A 22,740-nucleotide genomic window follows, 5' to 3' on the forward strand; every position below is an offset into this window, starting at 1 on the left:
TGGATGTATACCTCAGTTAACAAAATTTGTCTGTCTGCAAACCTGTCAAGTTTCGATCTGCTAGGTATGAGGGAGTGGGTTGAACTCGAAACTCCTTTTCATGTTCTTGATTTGTTTTGAAGATGTCAAACTTGTTTGCAGGGAAAGAGAGGAAAAGAGAAGAAGAAGAATAGAAAGCTAGGAGGAGGAGATGGAAATGAAATCTGAACATCTAGAACTGCAGGAAAGCCAGAAAAGCATGGAGGATCAGGATCAAATGACATTAGACCAGGTCTCTAAAACTCAGCAACATTTCCCTACTCTAGTACCAAATCCTTCCTTAATATTCACAGCTTTGTTTTTTTTTTTTTTTTTTTTTTATTTTATATTTTTTATATTTCAATATAAGTACATGTACGCTCTGTTTTCAAGTGTTCTTTCTTCCGTGTTCTGTTGTTCTTTTTAGCGCATTCTTAAGCGGAAGGGTAATGAAGAGAGTGAGAAAAATCCAAAGCTGCTTTGGATCAGGAAAAGACCTCCTGCTCCTCCGCATCCACGTTATTCTCCTGAATATATGCAGGTGATTCTTCGGTGCCATTCTACATAACTCTTTTTCCAAGTATTTATCACAGTCTTTCATAGCTTCTTCCTCTTCTTCCTTTGTGTGTATGCGTCCGCGTGTGTGATCCACTAACCACTACCCATCCATAGGTTGATCCCTGATGAGGTATTGCATCATTTTACTAAGTTAATTGCAGCATTGCCTATTACTATGCTTTAGTTTTTCCTGGAAGAATTATTAATTAATTTCATGCCTTTACATTTTTGATACTTTGAATAGGTACTTATTGATCAGGTAGAGAGGAATAAAAGGTCAGTGAGAAAGACAGATAAGATCAATGATGAAGCTAACTCATGTTCTCTGAAGAAAGCTCAGGAACTTCAAATGAAATTAGCACCAGAAATGCCTAGTTTCGTGAAATTTATGCTTCCATCCCACGTCAGTAGTTGTTTTTGGCTGGTGAGCCTCAAACAATTTCATATACAGAATATACAAAATTTCCATTAACATGTATCATTCTTGCGGGTGTGACTGGAAGCAATACTTTCTGTTGACAGAGAATTCCTGGTAATTTCTGCAAGTTAAACATACCAAAAAAGGATTGTAGCATTATGCTGGTAGATGAAAGTGGTGAAGAGTATAAAACAAAGTTCCTTGGTGAAAAAGGAGGACTGAGTGGTGGATGGAAGAGATTCTCTACTGCACACGATTTGGTTGAAGGAGATTCAGTGGTGTTCCAACTTATCGAGGCTACCAAATTCAAGGTGATGGGTTGGCCTAAACAATCATATTATGCAATGCACACATGTCCTGTAACTTTGAAATTGGATTATTTTAGCTACTGGACCTTGCTATGTTGGTGCAAGGCTTTGAGTTTTTTATGGTTCTGATGATTGTGTTTATATTAGATTCTTAATTTAACTTTCTAAATCTTATAGAGTTCATTGGGGCAGCAAATATTCATCTGGATATCTGGAAGAGATGTTCTTTCAATGTATCTCTTTGAATGGCTGAAATGTGTCCATGTCAACAGTAGCGCCTATTGACTTGACTGACATCTGGGATTTATATATGAGTCACCTTTCAGCTTTCTTACCTAGCAGATCTAACCCCTTGCATTATTACAAATTAAAACTTGATGATCATGTTGGATTTCTATCCTATATGTATTTGTACATACTGTTATGCTTAAAAGTGTATGACATCTTGCGCTCATTTCTCCAATTCAGTTGCTAGGAAAGATATCAATTCTGATACTCGTTTTTTTTATATAGGTGTACATTATAGGCAAAAATGGTTTGCCTAAATGTTCTCAAGTTGCTGGAGATCTTGCACTTGAAAAGGAAATTCTTACTGGTAACTCAGTTGACCTCTTGATATTTCAGAATTTGTTGTCAACTCAATTGAATTGAATTGTTGCAATGATCTTTGTTTATGCCTTTTAGGCTAGGTTCTGAAGGCAAGAATTAGATAGAAAGGGGAAATATATATATATATATACACACACACGATGAGTTTATGTTTTATGTTCTCTCTTCTCTTTCAAATTTTTTGTTTTCTTTTCTTTTCTTGCATTCCAAAACAAAAAATAACACTTGTTTTTTCGTTGAATGTAGAGGAAGATAATGCAGATGAGGGAGCCTGTTCTTTATCTGTTCTTCAAGAGAGTAATCACAATGATACTCCTCCGGGATCAGTTTCTAACCCTGGGCACAGTGAAGAAGTTGGCTCTGAAGATTTGGAAGGCATCAGGTCGGCAACAACAATCATGAAATTTAAAGACGTGAAAAGCTTTGAGGATTTCACCATTATAGTGAATGATTGGAATATAGATTCGGAACTTTCTGAACATGTTCGAGCCAAGTATTATGAGCTATGCTGTAGTCAGAAGGCTTTCCTTCACGATAATCTTAGCTCAGTCATCAATTGTAAGTTATTGATTGCTGGAATAATTTCTGGGGTCGTGAATGTGGCTGAATTCATACGATCTTGCAAGCTTAATACCAATGAGAATGACTTTACAAATTGGAGAAAATGTTTGGATGGCTTTGAGAAAATGGGCATGAATGTTGGCTTTCTACATGCACGACTGCACCAGCTCGAGAACCTTGCCTTTAAGTCAGAAGGGGCAAAGGATTCAAAGATTTACAATGAAGCTGTATCTCAAAGAACCTGTTTGGTAGAGGAGATAAGAAAGCTGGAACTGAAGCTTTTGGAATTAAAAGAGGTCCATGCAAGTAAAGACGGAGAAATTAGGACTCTGAAATTGAAGGCCAAGAGACATGAGATGAAGTTTCAAGCTAAGGTTAATGATCCATGGTGACCTTTGTTTTTTTTCATGTTGCAGTTTCCTCCTTTTTTATGTAGCCTGAAGTTTGCAGTTGACTAACATAGTTCTATGAAGTTGAGTAGAGTTCCTTTTTGTGAAATATGATTTCAGATGTATATAACCTTAAAAAATGACTATGGAATGCTCTCTCTCTCTCTCTCTCTCTCTCTCTCTCTCTCTCTCTCTCTCTCTCACACACACACACACACACACACACACACACCATATATTGCATTGTGACTACACACTGCACAGGGTATGCAGCAGAACAGATTGATTTGCTAGATTGAGTAATAAACCAAGTGGACTTTGATGAACATAGGAAATCTCAGGTGGCAGTGACAACATATGTGATAATGATCATATGCCTATTGTGTTAAATTCATACCTTGTCATGGTGGTGGCTCAATGGATGTCATCACTCCATCATATGTATAACTTCTATGAAATAACTTGTATTTTGTTCCTAGAGAATTTTTTTTGTTGTTGTAAATAAATTATGCATCAAGTCTAATTAATCAAGTTCAACTACATCCCAGAGAATAGTAGGGGGGCATGCCAACCCACTTACATGGTGAAGGAGCATGAGAAGAAGTTACAAAAAAAGTTAGAAGATGGACAGAGGATTCTGTAGTCTTCAAAACATGCTTAACAATAGAAGACTTGAATTTAGACACTAATTAAGCTCCAAATGTCATGAACATATAAGTTAATATTTCCTATGAAGAAAAGATGCACGTTTGATGCATTCCACAAGATCAGTGCAGTACAGTAGATTTCAATACCCAACTCCAAAACTAATTGAAGACCCATTCTCTACTAGCACAGCTCCTAGAGAATAGAAGGAATAAGCCTATTGACAAGAAAATCTCTGATAATCCGAGGGGAAATGCTTATTAAGGAATATTATGTAATTTACGGGAGTAGGTCTTAATGTCTATGGATAGCCATCCACATAACATATCCTTGGATGGCACTGAGTTTTTGCTATGCGGCAAGGTTTTTTTTGTTTTTTGCCATCCACATAACATATCCTTGGACTCCAATCACAACCACGGTCTTTTCCTTCACTCACCGATATGGGACTATCTTAGTTACCTCTGAGGGTTTTGCTATTTTAGTTACAATACATCTGTCTTGCACTAGCTTCTGAGCCAAAACAGGGATACCCACAATTGATGATTTGTCAATCATAGAAGCAGGAGATGACATTCAAACAATCTTGCCTCCTCCCGTCTTGCAGTTATATACTACATAATTATGTCTGAAATCTGCTTGTAGATGTGTAGGTACAGTGGATGGAAGTCGCTGGCGTGAACCCGGAGGAAAGAAGAAATACGGGAGTCGTCACCTAAATTTTGGGTCTAGGACCCATGAATGGTGTTCTTTCTGATGCTAAATTAACTCCAATGACTCAATAAATAGTCTACCCCAAATTTCTGAGTAAGTGTTAAGTTACAGGGAGGGAAAATGTTAGGCACCCAACAACTACCCGGCTGCCAACCGGTCTTCCTAAATCAAAACTCTGTTGTGTATTATTGTATTATACGTATTATGCACCTAATTAAACTTTCTTTCTTTTTTTGAAAGATTTTTATTTTGTTAAAATTTATAGATCAAATTCGGCTAATTATGATTAATGTTTTAATCCTAATTACTACTTCTAAGTTAGGTGATTATGTACATTATACGCCCTAATTAATCTAGTTGATGTATGTTATCCAAGTTAAAAAAACCTATGATAAAAAACATAGTCAACTGTACGAAAATGAGTTAGGCCCCAATCCTATGATTATATCATGGAGAATGACAATTATTTAGAAAACAAACTCACTTAAGAGCTGAAATAGCCAAAATTACAAAAATACCACTAGAGGGCTCAAATATGTACAAAGGCATAAAATCCCATTTAAATTCTACAAAAGATTAAAATATGATTAAAGATCATTAACAGCATGCATGTGAATCATTAAATATATGCAATACCAAAAAACATAAACTGGTAAAAATTACCAAAAATCCCCTATTAGGACAAAAATGCAAATATGCATGAAAGACTCATGAAAATGCATAATTATGCTTAAGACATACTTATGAATGTTGAAACATGCTAAGAGAGTGACATCAACCTTTCTAGATCCTAAACATGGTTCGATTGCAAAATGATCAAAATACCCTTAAAGGGTAAAATGGTAAAAGTGCTAGAATAGAAACTTTTAAGTCATTTCAGGAATTTGATATGTCATTAAACATCCTAAAATTGCTAAACATACCAAATAAGGCTACTAAAGGGTTACTTTGGGCTTGCAATTGGTAAGTTACCAAAATAGCCCCAAAGGCAAGAATGACTTTTTATACATGGTTATGACACATGATATGTATGTATGCAGGTGAAAACTTTCTAAAAAAACTTAAAACAATATGTAATGCATAAAAACTTTTTTCCTCATTTTTGGGATTTCTTTCATTTTTTGTTGGGTGGTTTTTCATCTACAAAATTATCATTATGCCCCTAGGGTGAGAAAAGGCATGGATGGCATATAAATCAAAGTCCAACCACGGATGGGGATTGTTCTCTGTGATATGAGACATTACAGAGGACACTCCATGTCTTTGCTGGGTAAAGAAAGTCATAAAAATATTGTTTTTTGTATTTTTGGAAGGTAAGAATAGGGATGATAAGAGAAAATACAGAGTTATATATTTAAATCCGAGTTAGATCAAACAAAAGAAGTTACATGCTAAAACAAACTTTATCTTAACGACTATATCATTATCTAAGCCCAAATTTCATCATGTGGGCCCTACTCTTGCAAAAACCCAAAGCATTAACAGGTGTAAAAATGTCCTAAAGAAAGTTGATTTGGATCACAAAAACATCAATGAACATAAAAAAAATTAGTAACATATCCCCTAAAAATTCCAAGATTTTATCACTCTTTTATTATTGTTATATTTTTTTAATTGAAAAAAAATAGTCTCATGTAAAGAAAATCAAAAAAATACATAAAAATAACTAACAAATAAGGAGAAATACCTTGAAAGCGTGGAAGTGGAAGGGCCTGGGCTCAGTCTAGATAACCTTGTTTGGCCATAAACTGTTGCTGAAAACCTCCAAAAGTCGTTCCATGCATGGATATCTCGAATGGCAAAAGTAGTGAACAAGGAGTATTTGCAGAATTGTTTATGGCTATTGGAGCATGATATGGGGATGATCAGAATATGAACTGAAAGAAGGAAAAATGAGTTTCATGAAGGTATTTCTTCATGAATTTTTCGGAGTCCCTAAACCTTCCACATTGAGCTCTATTTATAGCAAAATACATATTTGATGAAATGACTAAATGAGCCCTGGGGCATTGATGGCAAGGAACCAAGTGGGGGTTGGCCGCCTGATAGGCGGACTTGTGCGCACAGCAGGACCTGTTGGGAGGTGGCAGACACGACTGTGTGCGTGCTAGGCCTGTTGGGCAGCCTAGGCAGTTGCAGGCTTGACTTGGCCACATGCACAAGTGGGCATGACCTCATGCATGTGTGAGGAATGGAGGGCCTTGTGGCCTTCCGACAGGCCTAGCCGGGTAAGACCAATTTTTTATATTTTCTTTTATTCCATTTTAAGGGTCCACATTCAAGCGTTGATACCTTTCAATTCGTGTGGCCGATTTTGACGTGCCTTATATATCCGCAAAGGGGTTGACACACTTTACATCTATATGGCTGATTTGGTCGGATTTTGCCAAAAAGTGGCACAGATACTAAAAAGCACATCAATGGTGTTTCACGCCAATCAAGGTCCAAATGATACCAGAATTACACAAAATTTTACATTCAATCATAATATGACCAAATAAGGTCATCCAAATTATTTTAGGTCATATCGAGTGGCTCAGATACCGAGAACCATGTCAAGGGTAAAATGGTTATTTTTGTAAAAGGTGCCAAATTGGAGTGAAAATTCACATGTGGGCTTAAAATGGTTAAATAAGGCTATCCTAAGGGTTTAGGCTCTACTTTGGACAATTTGGTTACAAAAAGTGGGATAGGGGTAATTTGGTATTTTCTATCATTCAGTCACCACGCGAGTTACAACTTGGATCATCATTTCCAAGACTTCCAAGGTATCAAAATGTGGTGTATACAAGATGTCTTCAAGCTGCCCATGAATAGGAACTCTAGTGGTACCAGGCAACTTAACCATGTTTAAATCGGGGAAGAAGGTAGGGTGGGCTAGATGGGGTGACCAGTGGGCTAAGGTAGGAGAGAGGATGGCTTTACCAGGAAAGAGGGGTAATCCTGGGATTTTATAATACCATGGGAGAAGTAGAGGTGGAACTTTGCTTTAAAGAAGTTCAAGGTAGGGGACTTTGAGTACATACAAGGTGTGTATAGGAGAGTGATAGTAATTGCCCCGAGAAATAAAAAAAGGGGAAGTGAGAACCGATTAACATTTGAAATGAGGGTTAATTTGGGCATTTAAAAATTGAGGGGAGGAGGAGACGTAACAGTCAAAATTAGGTGAGTATTAGAAAAAAGTTTAAGGTAGTAGTGTATCAGTAATTATCGACAAAGTATAGGGGAACGATAGTAATTGCCCCTAAATTATATAACTATGCACAACCCTTCATGAGGAGATTGTTAGATCAGAATCTGTAGTAGAGGAATCCTAAAAGATAATAGGTCCTACCAACCCAAGGGCCAGCGCAGTTGGCAAGGGATGACGCCTAAGGAAGCTGAAGGTCCTGAGTTCAACTCCGCCTCCCTCGTTGGGGCCACTCGCCTGAGAGAAAACTCCCTGGTGAACATGGCCCCCCCCCCAGTATCTCTTGGTTCATGTGTGTTGCGGGGCCGTGCACGAGCCTTGGGAGAATTAGTTGGCCAAAGGCCGGACACCTCCAATTCCCAAAAAAAAAAAAAAGGTCCTACCATCCTATAGACTGAACCAACAACAAGTTGATTGAGAACAAACAAAAAAAAAAAAAGAAAAGGAAAACACATAACAGAGACTCTCTCATATGCTTTCATGGAAATAATCTATTTATTTACATATATTGATCAATTTTATCTAATACACTGTATCTTATCTGAAGCATTGCAGTGTGACCCAAATTCTCTTCTCTAATTAACTCTCAATCTTTTTTGATGATTAATTTGTTATAGCAATTTGCTTTTCAATGATTGCTCTTAGACCCTTCTATTTCTATAATTAAGTATAGGGAAAAAGATCCTTGTTTGGTGGTGCCCCCTACACCTTTTCACAGGACACCATGAAATGACGCCCTTGCCCCCTCGGTGGATACCGAGACATGCTTTGCCATTGGCCCAAATGCTGGTCCGACCAAGCAAAGGTCCTTTTCCCATAAATATAATGTTTAAATTATGAACAGGTTTTGAATATATTGTTTTTTGAAGCCACAAATCCTCTAGAGGTTGCAGCGGGAGCGAGAGTGAAAGAGAATGTGAGAGATTGAGAGAGATTTGAGGGAGCATGTGATAGATCATAGATTGAGAGAGAACGTGAGAGATTGAGATTTGAGAGTTGAGAGAGGTCTTTGTTAGCGCGTGGCCAAGAGGCGGGAAATAAATAGGGCTTGGGGTTTTCGAGAAAAAAGGTAATATATTAGGCGGCGTTTATCAAGAAACGGTTATATTGTTCCCTATACAACGGCGCTTATTCCTAAACGCCCCAAAGTACATATGTTTACCGACCTTTATCCAAAAACGCCGTTGTAGTAATACCTATAGCTACGTTTATTACAACATGCCGTTAATGCAAATCCTATGTGTGGGTAAATATACTATGGTATTATGGCAATTATAAATAAACGTTGTTGTATTGTTACATACCCCGGGATTCTTGAAAAATGCCCGAAAATATATGTGTAACGGCATTTATATATAAACACCATGGTTGCTGCATATTATACTATGTACACTGATGTTTGTTGGAAAACGCCGTCAAATATTCATATATGGCTGCGTTTATTAATAAATGCCGCTAAGACTCGTCCCAAAGTGCCGTCGTAGACCCTTTTTCTTGTAGTGAATTGCCCCAAGAGAAAATTCTAGGAATCAACTCAATTGTGAAGGACTTCATTTCCTGAAAAGGGTTTCATGACAACTTAATTCCATTTATACCCTAATTACATGAAAAAAAAATTAAAAGCGGGATCCACTCATTAAGTTTTGAAATTACATTTTAGATTTTTTTTTTTTTGCCAATCATGCCTTAGTTATTATGTGCATTTTAGGCTATTGCAAATTGGTTATGACATTTTTGTCACCTAGGTAGGTTATAAGTAGACAAACCCATTGTTATCTTCTCTTTTTTCTTTTATTTATTTTACTTGTTTTATAAGGGAAATATTTTGTGATGACCTGTTGACACATTTTATTACTACTACCACTAATATAAGGTTTTAGAAACAACTTTTTATTATTGCCTTTACAAACATTGTATAAACGCCTCTAATGCCCCCTTTTCTGGTAGTGTTATTGTCACTTGATCACCCATTCTTTATTGGTTTATGATAATATTTTTAATTTACACACTCTCTCTCTCTCTCTCTGGTTGATCTGGTATTGCAAGTCATGCCTAGGCATATATTGTTCTCCTTCTTTTGTTTGCTCTTGTACCATCTGATGCTGTAGATAATGGCTATTGACGTGCCCTCGGATTTCTCTAAACCTTACCCACAAGCACAGAAGATAACCTAGTGTCTGATTGTGCTGGGTGCATGTTAGTTGAATTACAGGAGTGCCACCATATTTTCCACAGCCCATGCTTCCAAAAATGGTTTGAAGATCGAAGAGAATGTCTTATATGCAGACACCCATATGTCGCCTAGTGTGTCCTATTTTAGTTGCACTTATATAAGTCTTTTTTTTTTTTTCTTTTTTAAATGTGACTATATAAGTCTGTTTAGTGATATGATAAGGGGAAAAAGACACATAAGTTGAATGTGTTCATGACACAGGTCATGAATATATACCTCGAGTATGTTGTTATTGAGTAATGGGTTGTCGAAGGCTGGTTGTTTGTAGAAATCAACACATTCATAGATTTCACCATTATCCGTCTATAAATTAATAAATCATCTACCATTGATCATTCTATTTATGTTTGCCATTAATAGGAACAATGGAACATTTCATCATCTCTCTATCAAGCTCCACCCATTCCTCTTGATTAATTACACCCTATATATAGGAATTCCATTCGTAACGTAAACTTCAACGTTAAAATATATGTGCATGTGCCCAGTGTACCAAACTTGAGAATTCAACCATCTGCCCAACACTTGAAAAGATAAAAAGACGTAACTGAGTGTGTGATTTAGTAATTTTTTATTTTGTTTTAATGTAACTTAATTTGCTATGCATTTATAGGATTTTTTTCAACTCCAAGATAGTTAATTATATTCCTTTAGAATTGGATCCCAATGGTCGATTCAATCTGATTTCAAATTTTGTTTTGTTGTCAAGAAGCGCATGCAACCAAAGAACAAGAACAATATAATTCTTAGATTGAGAAAAATTAAACTCAAAAGGAGGCAAGAGGGACTAATAATATTACTTTCCTTAGGCTCCATCTGGTTGCAAAGGAATTAAAAGGAGGAAAAATGGAATCAAATGAAAATTAAAATAAAAGCTTAATTATTACACAACATAATTGAGTAAGTAATTCTAAAATATTATTAAAATTGAGTTTGTCTAGTTATAGATAGGACTTGCAATGTTTGAATTATGAACAGGTTTTGAATATCTTGTTTTCTGAGATGGCACTTCTCATGTTCTTCCTTCTTCTGCGAGTGGATGTGAGTGACATCTCTAATGTCGCTACGCCTAACACGCATCCACCATCGGTTAAGAAGGTGGATATCATACCTGTGGTTAGAAGGATGCAAACACTCAAGTGTCCCAGGTACATTTGAAGCGATGGAGCCAGCACCCGACCTCAGCACATCATTTCCTACATATGTGTATGGAAGCGATGGAGATAGAGATTCTAGGATAGATGATGTTTGCCACGTCTACCACGAGAACTATATATGGCGCGCTACAGCTCTCGTTGGCATAGTTTATATTTATATTTATGACTTATTTATGAATAATCAATTATGATAATAGGTTTTGGGTTACAACAATAATTGTTTGGTTACTACCAGACATAAGGGTATCAATACCCAATCCGAACCGGTGAAACCGGCCCGAATCAGTCCGAAGGAGCCTAGACCACACCGGATTGATCTCTTAATGGTTTGGTTCGGTTTGTGTATCCATAAAGGCAAACAGTTTGGTTTGGTTTGGGCTAGCCCGACGGTGCACCGGTAGCCCGAACCGTTAGGCCCGAACCCAAACTGAACCGACCTAACCCGATAAATGAGTAAATCACTAAATGCCTAATGCCCCATTGCCCCCTAAATGTGTTGTGATAGTTTCTCACTTTATCTCATATCCTTTGTTAGTGATTACCCAACAAATTGTATCCATAGGCCATAGGACATAGGATACAAAGATGCATTGTATTTGAAATATTTTATGTACTTAAAAGAGAAAGAGAAGAAAAACTAGCACTAACCGGACCTTACTAGTTATATAAAACCGGTACCAAACCGAATCCAAACCGATATCAACCCGTTATCATAAACCGAAACCGACACGAAACCAAATCGCACCGAAACCGAATATTTCTTAATGGTTTGGTTTCGATTTCTATAAAAGTCACACTGAAACCGAAAAACCCGAACCGAAACCGGCCCGAACCAGCCCGTTGACACCCCTAACTAGACATAATAGGTTATATAACGAAAAATAGGTTTGGTATATAAGTGAAGAATATATTATGCATTATATATATATACAACAAAAGCCTTCCTTTTATATTATATTATATTCTATTATATTACAATATACTATATGATAATATATAATATAATATTTGTAAGGGGTGTCAATCGGTCAGTTTGGACCATTTTTGGTTCAGTTTCATCGGTTTCGGTGTGATAATGAGCAAGTCCAAAATATGCTCCAAAGAGGGTGCACCTGTTTCAATTTTATTTCGGTTTCTCTTATCGGTTTGGTTTTAGGTTGGCTTTTGTTTGCCTTGTAAATATATTTAAAATTGTGAAAAAGTGTGTTTTTAATGAATTTTAGATTGGTACCGGTTTTTTACTGTGTTATATTGGTTTCAATCCGGTTTCTTAAGTTTGTTTCGGTGTCTTATTGGCTTTGGTGCAGTCCAATTTGGTTTCAGTTTCACAAAACCACAATCCGAAACATGAACCAATAAGCTCATATCAGTTCGGTTAGATTTTGGTCAGTTCACCTTGGTTTCGGTTTATTCGGCTTGGTTTTGATAGCTCAGGCTTGGTTTTGACACCCCTAATACATGTTAAGAGAGAGATTGGGGGCGGGTGCAGGTTGGAGAGAGAGAAAAGAGAGGTTTTGTTCTTATTTTCCTTAATTTCACCATTTAACCCCTAATTAAGTAGCAATTCTGCACATGTTCACTTATGGTACCCGCATAAACAAATATTAACGGTATATGATAATAAATCATAAACAACTCTCGAGCCGTTTATGAATTTATGCTTATAGTAATTTATTTAATGAGAAATAGGGATCATAAATCATACTAAAAACATCTATTTATGTTTATGTGTCAAATAAACACAAATTTATACTATACCAAATAGAGAGTGGCAGCAGTTAGCCAATAAAGAATTATTTTCTTTCTGATTAATGAAAAGCCTCATTAATGGAATGGTAGCGAAGATTTTCGTTATTGGTACGTTAAAACATGTATCTAACCTCAAAAACACCCTTTGTTACTGTTGCGGGCGAAAATTGAAGGTGTGGTGCAAGCCATCATATGCACCAATCTGCACAAAAAAAGAAAGAAGACACAAGAGATGAATCGAGGATGGCCCCGATGTAATCTTCTGATGCCTAAGTCAATTTTCGGGGCAACTGGTCAAAGGGGAGAGATAGGTCCAAGAAGAAACGTAGAACCAGATCAAGGATCCTCGATCGTAGTCTTCAGCTAAACTTTTATAGGCGATCGGAATAATGTGTCATGATCATAGTTAGTGAGTTCGGGAATGGCAATAATACAGGAACGGATACGTACCGCAGTCAAACGAACTATATGACAATAATACTTTTAAAAAAATCCGGCATAATAATATGGTACGGCAATAATATGGTGTGTGCTTAATACGTGTATAATACGGTTGCTCTGTAAAAATCCGGGAGCAAAAATACGGGCATATATTCACTATGCAAGAGACATGTACACTTAATAAACACAATAATAGCATTTACTGGTGTGCTTAAATATATAGTTTGATTAGTTAACAAACCTAGATTCATTACATTCTTTACTGTAGGGCTTAGAATGGCCAATCAAAATGGATGATTGAAATGAATATTACTCATATCCCTATTAAAGTCCAAAAAATAACAGTTGAAATGAAAACAAAAAGGCATAATCCAATTAGCTGTATTTCTTTAATTGGGTTTCACATTTCAATTCCTTAATTAATTGGCTTAAATATCTCCCTAATCTCATTTGTAAAGGTGATTCTGTTTCTTTAGTTAGGATTCCTTATAAATAAATAAATAAATATATATATATATATATATATTATATTAGATGAACAACAAGATATTAATTATGTGTTCTTTTTGTTCTTCTCTTTTCTTGTCCCTTTAGTATTTTCTGGTTTGATTCACCATTATCTGGGATCTCTGAGAGAGAGAAGGATGGGTTGTGGGATGAAACTAGTGTTGTTGGGTTTTCTTATTTTGGTAAGTAGTTGCAACACAATTGATGGTGCAATTCCAACTACTGTCATGTGTGAATATTGAGATTCTTCATTAATGAATTAATGTAAGAGGTTACATATCTATAGAGCTGGATATAGGACACCTGTCACAACTAACTAAGAACTAACTCATACAAGTGGATTACATATGATAGGGACATGTAACAGAAATATATTCCCTAAGTAATCCTATGTGGAGCCTTCTCCTTTACACGCCCCCGAAAGCACAGCGGGTCATACACCGCAAGCTTGTCACGCAGAATGGAGAAACGAGAGCAAGACAAACCCTTGGTCAGGGCATTGGCAACTTGGTCCACTGTCTAGAGATAATGCACAAGAAGGCGCTTGGAAGCAACCAACTCATGGACAAAATGGAAGTCGATCTCGAGATGTTTCGTACGTGAGTGGAACACTGGATTGGCCGTTAGGTATGTAGCCCCAACATTATCACACCATAGAGTAGGGGCAGAAGGGAGAAACACCCCATGCTCGCCGAGAAGATAGCGTACCCAAATGTGCTCCAAAGCAACAACTGCTATAGCGCGATACTCGGACTCAGTAGAAGAGCGTGAGACTGTACGTTGTTTATGAGAACACTAAGAAATCAAATGAGAGCCAAGAAAATGCAGAACCCTACAGTGGAGCGGCGGACATCCGGACATCCGACCCAATCAACATCAAAATAAGCAGATAGAATCACTATGGATGAGGCCGCAAAAAATAACCCGTGGGTCGGGGTACCACAAAGGTATCGTAGGATCCACTTTACAGCAGACCAATAAACATCCGTTGGTGCGTACATAAACTATGCAACACAATTCACAGCAAACCCAATGTCCGGGCGTGTGACTGACAAGTACTGAAGAGCACCCACAGTGCTACGGTATAAAGTACCGTCAAATAACAGGGTCCCATCATGAAGTGAAAGGGGAGTCCCGGAGGCCACTGGAGTGCTAATGGGCTTAGCCGAAGACATGTTGGTGTGCTGGAGAAGGTCTGTGATAATTTGAAGCAGTTGCAGCGGCAGCAGTGGTGGAGAGATAGGATTCTTGACTTAAAAGAAGTCCTGAAAGATCCAAAAAGGAGATTGGATCAGCGCGAATAGGGACAGAAGTGGCAAAATCTCTGTAATCACCGTCGAGTCCCTAGAGAATGGCAAGAACCAAATCCTCGTCAGATACAGGATTGTTGGCCGCCATAAGAGCATTCGTAAGGGAGCGAGCCTCAAGGAGAAACTCATAGATGGTGGAGTTGCCCCTCGTCAAACGAAACAAGCGATCTTTGAGATCCATAATGCGAGATCAAGAAGAGGGAGCAAACACACGGGCCAAAGACTGCCAAGCATCAGCTGAGGTTCTGGAACTAATAACGTGAGGGAGAGTTTCCTCTGAAAGTGAGGAGATGAGCCAACTGAGAATTAGTTGATCTTACCGATCCCATAGATCAGCCGCCGGATCTGTAACTTCAGAGCCAGAAGACGATGGTCGAAGAAACGATCCATCAACATAGCCTAGGAGACTATGGCCACAAAGCAAAGGAAGAAACTGCGCCTTCCAAAGCAGGTAATTGGTCGCTGTGAGCTTCAATGGCAGTGGCGAAGAGACATTTAACACCACAGGTTGAGACATCACAGGATCTGCAACAAGAAATGCCAAGATCTGGCCAAAAAAAGGCGAAGAACAACAACCAAAAGGTGAAATCGAACCAGAGAAGAAAACAAGAAAGCTAAGGGCAGCTCGTTAAAGGTTTAGAAATGACAAAGCGTCAGAACAAAAGATAAAGCAGGAACGAAAAAGTGACAGATGGCTCATGAGAGACAAACCTCTCTGATACCATGTGAATACTGAGATTCTTCATTAATGAATTAATGTAAGAGGTTACATATATATAGAGCTGGTTACAGGACACCTGTCACAACTAACTAAGAACTAACTCATACAAGTGGATTACATATGATAGGGACATGTAATAGAAATATATTCCCTAAGTAATCCTATATGGAGCCTTCTCCTTTACACCATGAAAAAGATAAAGAAAAAAAACGAGCGAAGGAGAGTTTTCTCCATTACCACGGACTCAAAAGATTATCTCACAGATTTGTTAGAATGACATAAAGGCATTTCAAAACAAAGTCCAATTAAAATAACATCAATGGTCATGAACATAGTTAGCAAAAAGGGGAACGGTAATAAAACGGAGTTTTACGGTATGGGTTTTAAATGGTAAAAAATTACAAATGGATGGTCAAATAAAATGGTCAAAAACACAGAGAACGGTAAAAAATGAAAAACGGACAGTACAGGTTTTAAACGTTTATATTTAAAAAAAAGGGCACTATTCTCATATAAATTGAGGAATTTTTATTTGAAATACATGCTTCTATTTCCAGTATTCATGCATTGACTTTGAGTTGAAGGTGATATCATGAAAAATGTTGCCCTTCAAGTCATCAAGCCGATCAGAGTTCGGGAGAGAGAGATATGGTCAGTTAAGTCCAAGGTCTTAAAAAATGCCAAAAAAAATAGGAACGTGTTTAAAACGTGTTTTAAACGCATTTAAAACAGGAATGCTTGCCGTTTGCCATTTTTTACCGTATGTTTGGGAAGCATACGGCAAAACGTGTTTAAAACGGTAAAAAACAGGAACGTGTTTAAAAAGGAGTTTTAAACACGTTTTTGCTAACAGTGGTCATGAATGTATAATGGAATAAAACTTTCATCAGTGGACAGTATGCCTGCAAAAACAGACTTAGATGGAGCATATTGTCACGATGCAGCAACAATAACAATAGGTTTATAATACCTTGAATTTACGAAGAACAAGATCAAAATTTAAAAATTTATCAATAAAGATAAATCTATTACCAACAAATCAGATATTTAGAGAAGGCTTTGATTCTAGAGAAACCAACCATTGAGAAGAGGAAACGATCAACAAGAATAAGCCACTCAATCGCTGGCTTGACGAACGCAAGAAGCACCGCTGCAATCGCCGGCAGAACTCAAGAAGTGGAAGAAGAGACAGAGAGAATGGAGAAGGGGAACCAGCTGCTGGAGGTTTTGTTTTCCGCTGGAGAAGACGAAGAGCCTAGAGTTTGATACATGGTAGATTTTAGGTTTTTTTTTAATCTAAAGGTTAATATTAGAAATTTAGAATTGGTTTAACAGTTAAGATGGATTTTAGTTTTTTTTTTTTTTTTAATATATATATGAAACGTATTACACGCATATTATATGCGTTTCATTCGAATATAATACAGTGACCCTTAAAATACGCATATTTATCCGACCCTGAAATATTATACGCAATACGGCATCTTTTTCATACGCGACTTGAGATTGGTCGACTTATGTAAGCAAGCTTTAAATGAGAGAGGACTTGTTAGAAGATAATTAACCATTTCGGTGGGCATCATATCCCTTTAAGCACACCTTCATTAAATGCAACCGATATGTAGCATGACTTGATATGTTGAGACGAGATGTAACGAGGATGTGGATGATAGAGGTCCATTCCTTATTCCCAATGTCGAATGATTGATATCCGCATCGTATTGATGTTTACACCATCTAGGCAGTTGTATCAAGTATAGACTTTATATCCTATGAAATATTGGATTAGCCATCGCTAGTTCCAAAGGCTTCCACAAACTAAAATCAAACATCTCTTCTTACATACCGATCCCAAAATTTTCCACGTGTCTCTCATCCGTGAAACGAACCTTTAGTGGCACATTAGTTACTCTCCATTTTTCTACCCCCAAAAAAAAAAAAAAAAAAAGGTTACTCTCCAATTTGTTTTGGCAATATGAAGATGTTTTGACTGTGAAGATTGTGACACTGTGTTAGCTGCCATTATCAAAACCAAGGAATAAGATTAAAAAAATGACCATTAGCAAGGCAATGAGGTGAGGGGTTCCCTTGCAATAACTATGGTAACTTCTTTGTGATTAAACACAGTTAAACATTGGAGACAAATTTAATTTTTTTTAAATAGACAATAAACCATAGATAGGATAAATAGGATCGAAAAATCGACAGTGACCATTACAGAGGATAAAAATCCTCCAGTGCAACATCTATTGCTGTGTTGCGGTGCGGCGTCCTATCAAACGATCTCAACTTTTCTTTCTGTCTTTTAATTAACTTCTCCTTTTTTTCTTCTTGCATGTGTGTTTTCTTGCAGTGAGATTATCGGCGACAAAGATGAAGTTGAGGAGGATGAGGCAACTGTTTCCGTGGATAGTCTACAGCAATTGACAGGTTATATACATGTCATCTCCATCCAATTTGAGCAATAGCAGTTGAAGGGTGGACACAGGTTCGAAACCCAAGCTTCGAAAGGCTCTGGTCTGTTCGGTTCATCAGTTGTGGACTTTGTCGTAGCCAGTGGCTATAGAGACACATTCTGTACTTCCCTACCTGTCTAACGCACCAAAACCAATCCCCATTGCTCGAACCAGACCCTGTGAATTGTTTCATTGTGTGTTTCTGTGTGTATTTGTGCTTTTAAATAGAACTGAGAAAACCCAACTGGAACAATGGATGCATACTTCAGTTAACAAAATTTTGTCTGTTTTTTTATACCTGTCAAGTTTTGGTCTGTTAGGTTTGGGGGAGTGGGTGAACCCGAAACTCCTTTTTCTGACTTATTTGTATCGAAACTGTAGAACTTGTTTGCAGGGAAAGAGGAGAATAGGAAGCTAGCTAGGAGGACGAGGAGATGGAAATGAAATCTGAACCTCTAGAACTGCAGGAAAGCGAGAGAAGCATGGAGGATCAGGATCGAATGAATCTAGACCTGTTCTCTAAAACTCAGCAACAACTCCCTCCTCCGGTGCCAAATCCTTCCTTCATCTTCTTCTCTTCTCCACAATTTCTTTCTTTCTTCTTTTCAGCTTACTTTTCCTCTTTTTTTGTTCTTTTAAGTATATGTATGCTCTGTTTTCAAGTGTTCTTTCTTCCCTGTTTTGTTTCAGCTGCTTTGGGTCAGGAAAAGACCTGCTGCTCCTCCACCTCCACGTTATTCTCCTGAATGTATGAAGGTGATTCTTGGGTTCCATTCTACAGTACTCTTTTTACGACTATGTATCACACAGTCTTCCTCTCGTTAAGCTGTAGATTGTTTTCATTCTTCTATCAGAGAATTACCCTACCAAAGCTTCATTTGCAGCTCCTGTGTGTGTGTGTGTGTGTGTGTGTGTGAGTGTGAACCTATGATCCATTTCACCCCTAGCCATCCATAGGCTGATCCCTGATGAGGTATTGCATCATTTTACTTTTAAAGTTAATTTGCAGCATTGCCCTTTACTATTTTTAAGTTTTTCCTAGAAAGATTATTAATTTCATGGCTATGCCTGTCGATACTTTGAATAGGTACTTCCTGATCAGGTGGAGAGGAAGAAAAGGTCTGTGAGTGTTTGTTTCTCAGACACCTTTTATTAACATTTCTTGGGTAGTAAAATTTGACAGTAGTGGGGTTTCAATTTCTATTACATATGATTATAATTATCGTGACTCCTTGTAATTTATTTGAAGCCGTAAGCGAAAAACGAATACGATCAATCAATTTCATGCATGTGATGAAGCTAACTCAGGTTTTACGAAGAAAGCTACGGAACTTCAAATGAAATTAGGACCAGAATTGCCTACTTTCGTGAAATTTATGCATCCTTCTCATGTTGGTAGCAGCTGTATTTTGCTGGTGAGCCCCAAACAAATTCGTATCTGGAATGTATAAAAATTCCATGAACGTGAATCATTCTTGCTTAATATGTAACTGGAAGTATTACTTTCTGTTGACAGAAACTTCCTCGTGATTTTTGCAAGTTGAACTTACCGAAAGAAGATTGTAGGATTACATTGGTAGATGAAAGTGGTAAAGAGTACAAAATGAATTACCTTGGTAGAGCGGTAGCACTGAGTGCTGGATGGAAGGGATTCTCTATTGCACACAAATTGGTTGTAGGAGATTCAGTGTTGTTCCAACTTATTGAGGCTATTAAATTCAAGGTGATGGGTTAGCCCAAAACATTCATATTATGCAGTGCACACATATCCTGTAACTTTCAAATTGGATTATTTTAGCTGGACATTATATGTTGGTGCAAGGCTTTTAATTCTTAATTAGTTTGTGTTACTAAATCTTATAGAGTTCACTAGGGCAGCCAACTCTAATCTGGATGTCTGGAAAAGGTGTTCTCTCAATGTATCTCTTTGAAAAGGCTGAAATGCGTCCATTTCACTAGTAGGGCCTATCGACTTGACTGACATGTGGGATTTATGAATCACCTTTCAGCTTTCTTACCTAGCAAATCTAACCCCTTACATTGTTCAAGAGTACAATATGATGATCCTATATACTGGGTTTCTATCTTAGCAAGAAAAATAAAGTCTTTTTGAGTTTTTATGTTGGTCATGTTGCATATTGGGCTGGGGGATTCCCATTCCCTTGTATTTGTATCATTATGCTTAAGAGTTTACGACATCTTGGACTTGTTTCTCCAATCCACTCTGGCTAGGAAAAATATCTATTCTGATACTACTTGTTTTTTTATGTAGGTGTACATTATAAGGGGAAATGGTTTGACTAATTCTGAAGTTGCTGGAGCTTTTGCACATTCAAAGGAAATTCTTACTGGTAACTCAGTTAGCTTCTTGATATCTCAGGATTTGCTGCCTACTCAATTGAATTGAGTTGTTGCAATGATCTGCGTTTTTGCATTTTAAGCCAAGAAACAGATAGAAAGAAAAGAAAAAACATAATGAGACAAAAGTAATGATGAGTTTATGTTTTTGTCTCTCTTCTTTCTTAATTTTTTTCTTTTCTTGTCTTTTCTTGCATTCCAAAAAAAAAACTTATTTTTTCCTTGAATATAGAGGAACATGAAGCAGATGAGGGAGTATCATGTCCTTTATCTGTTCTGCAAGAGAGTAATCGCAATGATACCCCTTTAGGATCAGTTTCTAACCTTGGGCCACCAGCTGGAGAACGGTTTGAAAATGACAGTCTAGTAGACTTTAACCACATTGATATCTACCAAGCACATTGGCTGTTTTTTTCATCTCTGTTGAGGAAACGCATTTGTGTGCATCTGTTCCAGGGTGCATCTTTGGTCTCATATCCTCTGGATCTCCCTCTGCCTCACAACCTATTTTATCATGCATACTGATGGAGCTTGGAATTCTCAGCTCCATAGAGGGAGTAGGGGAATGATTATCAGAACCAATTCTGGTTCTTTGGTAGTGGCCAAGTGCAAGACTGGTCTGGGATTCTCTGCTGCTGCCATGGAGGCAGATGCTATTCGAGATGGGATTCATTTAGCAAAGAATCTTAATCTGCATTCTTTGGTCATTGCTTCGGATTGTCAAGCTGTGGTGTGTGTTCTCCAAATTAATGTGTCTTCTCTGGATTGGACTTCTATGGTCACTATAAATGATATTGTTGCTTTACTTACTTTTTTTTTTTTTTCTGTAGTTGTGTTTCAGTTTATTCCTCGAACTTTTAATAGAGATGCTAATTTTTTAGTGGTAGTGGCCCTTCAAATTGGGGTTTTCTCGTATTCAGTGGCAAACTCCAGCCCCCCCCCCCCCCCTTTTTTCTTGTAAATTCTGTAGCTTATGGGAAGACTTTCTCATCTGCCTATTTCTTTTAATAAAGTTTACTCTTTTTGAAAAATAAAAATTTGTAATGCAGATGAGAGAGATGTGAAGCATTCAAAATCTCGTTCTTTATATGATCTTCAAGAGAAAAATCAGAATGCTGGCCCTCCAGGATCAACTTCTAACCCTGGACCACCAGCTGGAGAACAGTTTAAAAATGACAGTGAAGTTGGCTCTGAAGATTTGGAAGGCATCATATTGGCAAAAAAAAACATGGAATTTAAAGATGTGAAAAGCTTTGAGGATTTCACCAATATAGTGAATGATTTGATTAAAGATTCTGAACTATCTGAACATGTTCGAGTGAAGTACTATGAGCTCTGCTGTAGTCAAAAGGCTTTGCTTCATGATCATCTTCTCGAAGGCATCAACTGTAAGTTGATTGCTGGAATAATTTCTGAGATTGTCAATGTGGCTGATGCCATTCGAGCTTGCAAACTCACTACCTTTCAGAATGACTTTGCATCTTGGGACAAAAGCTTGAATGCCTTTGAGCAATTGGGCATGAATGTTGGTGTTTTACGCAACCGAATGCACCAGGCTGTGAGCGTCACCTTTGAGTCAGAAGGTGCAATGGAGATGTACAATGAGGTTGTGTTCAAAAGAGAGGGATTGGTAGAGGAGATAAGAAATCTCGAATTGAAGCTTATGGAATCAAAAGAGGCTCTTGCAAGGTATGACAAAGAAATTGAGACTCGAAAGGCTGAGAAACTTGAGATGAAGTTTCAAGCAGTGGTGAATGTTCCGTGGTGACCTTTGCATTTTGTTAGGTTGCAGTTTCCTCCTTTTTTGAGGTAGCCTGAATTTTGCAGTTGATCAACATAATCCTATGAAATCTTGAGAAGAGTATCTTTTTGTGGAATATGATTTTATATGTTTAGTTTTATGTAATATATGTAGATCAGCAATGTAATTACTTAGGTCTCTCTCTATGTACATTATAATTATGTAAATGATAAAAATATGGGAAAAAGAACGCTAACCGGTTGTGTGGTTCTTGCACTTAGACATAGAACCATTCGATAATATTGCTCAACCCCCACTAAACTAAAAATACCATTCACTTAAATGCTCCTGCACACGCTCTTATTGGCCCCTATATTGATGCAGGCGCTACATTCTTTTGCCCAATAATTCTATAACCTTAGACAATGTACAATGAACTGACGAAGGCTGTAATCAGAGGAGTAGTGGAAATCTCTCTCTCTCTCTCTCTCTCTAAAATGCACACACACCCACGCACACAAGATATTGCATTGCGACTACACTGGAGTATTTTTTTTTTTGGTACAAGACTACACAGGAGTTAGAAGATGTGTAGAGGAGTTTACAATCCTCAAAACATGTTTAACAATAGAAGGCTGGAATTTAGACAGTAAACTT

At 37.5% G+C, this 22,740-nt stretch overlaps 2 protein-coding genes across 2 annotated transcripts; both read left to right on the forward strand.

The window, feature by feature from the left end:
* The first annotated feature begins 190 nt into the window (after nucleotides 1–190).
* LOC122659042 (B3 domain-containing protein Os01g0234100-like) lies at nucleotides 191–22,322 on the forward strand. Its single transcript, XM_043854200.1, has 7 exons — nucleotides 191–271; nucleotides 446–559; nucleotides 821–1,000; nucleotides 1,099–1,305; nucleotides 1,816–1,897; nucleotides 2,164–2,895; nucleotides 22,143–22,322. Exons 1-6 carry the CDS (start codon nucleotides 191–193, stop codon nucleotides 2,862–2,864), a joined length of 1,365 nt encoding a protein of 454 aa, XP_043710135.1. The 3' UTR covers nucleotides 2,865–2,895; nucleotides 22,143–22,322.
* LOC122659043 (B3 domain-containing protein Os01g0234100-like) lies at nucleotides 7,585–22,219 on the forward strand. The gene is made up of 9 exons (XM_043854201.1): nucleotides 7,585–7,665; nucleotides 8,255–8,326; nucleotides 10,622–10,791; nucleotides 16,572–16,788; nucleotides 18,675–18,740; nucleotides 19,232–19,399; nucleotides 19,501–19,707; nucleotides 20,257–20,335; nucleotides 21,392–22,219. The coding sequence occupies exons 1-9, from the start codon at nucleotides 7,585–7,587 to the stop codon at nucleotides 22,108–22,110; spliced, it is 1,779 nt and encodes a 592-aa protein (XP_043710136.1). The 3' UTR covers nucleotides 22,111–22,219.
* Nucleotides 22,323–22,740: the final 418 nt, after the last annotated feature.

This window comes from Telopea speciosissima, chromosome 4, assembly GCF_018873765.1.
Source record: "Telopea speciosissima isolate NSW1024214 ecotype Mountain lineage chromosome 4, Tspe_v1, whole genome shotgun sequence".
NCBI lineage: Eukaryota > Viridiplantae > Streptophyta > Magnoliopsida > Proteales > Proteaceae > Telopea > Telopea speciosissima.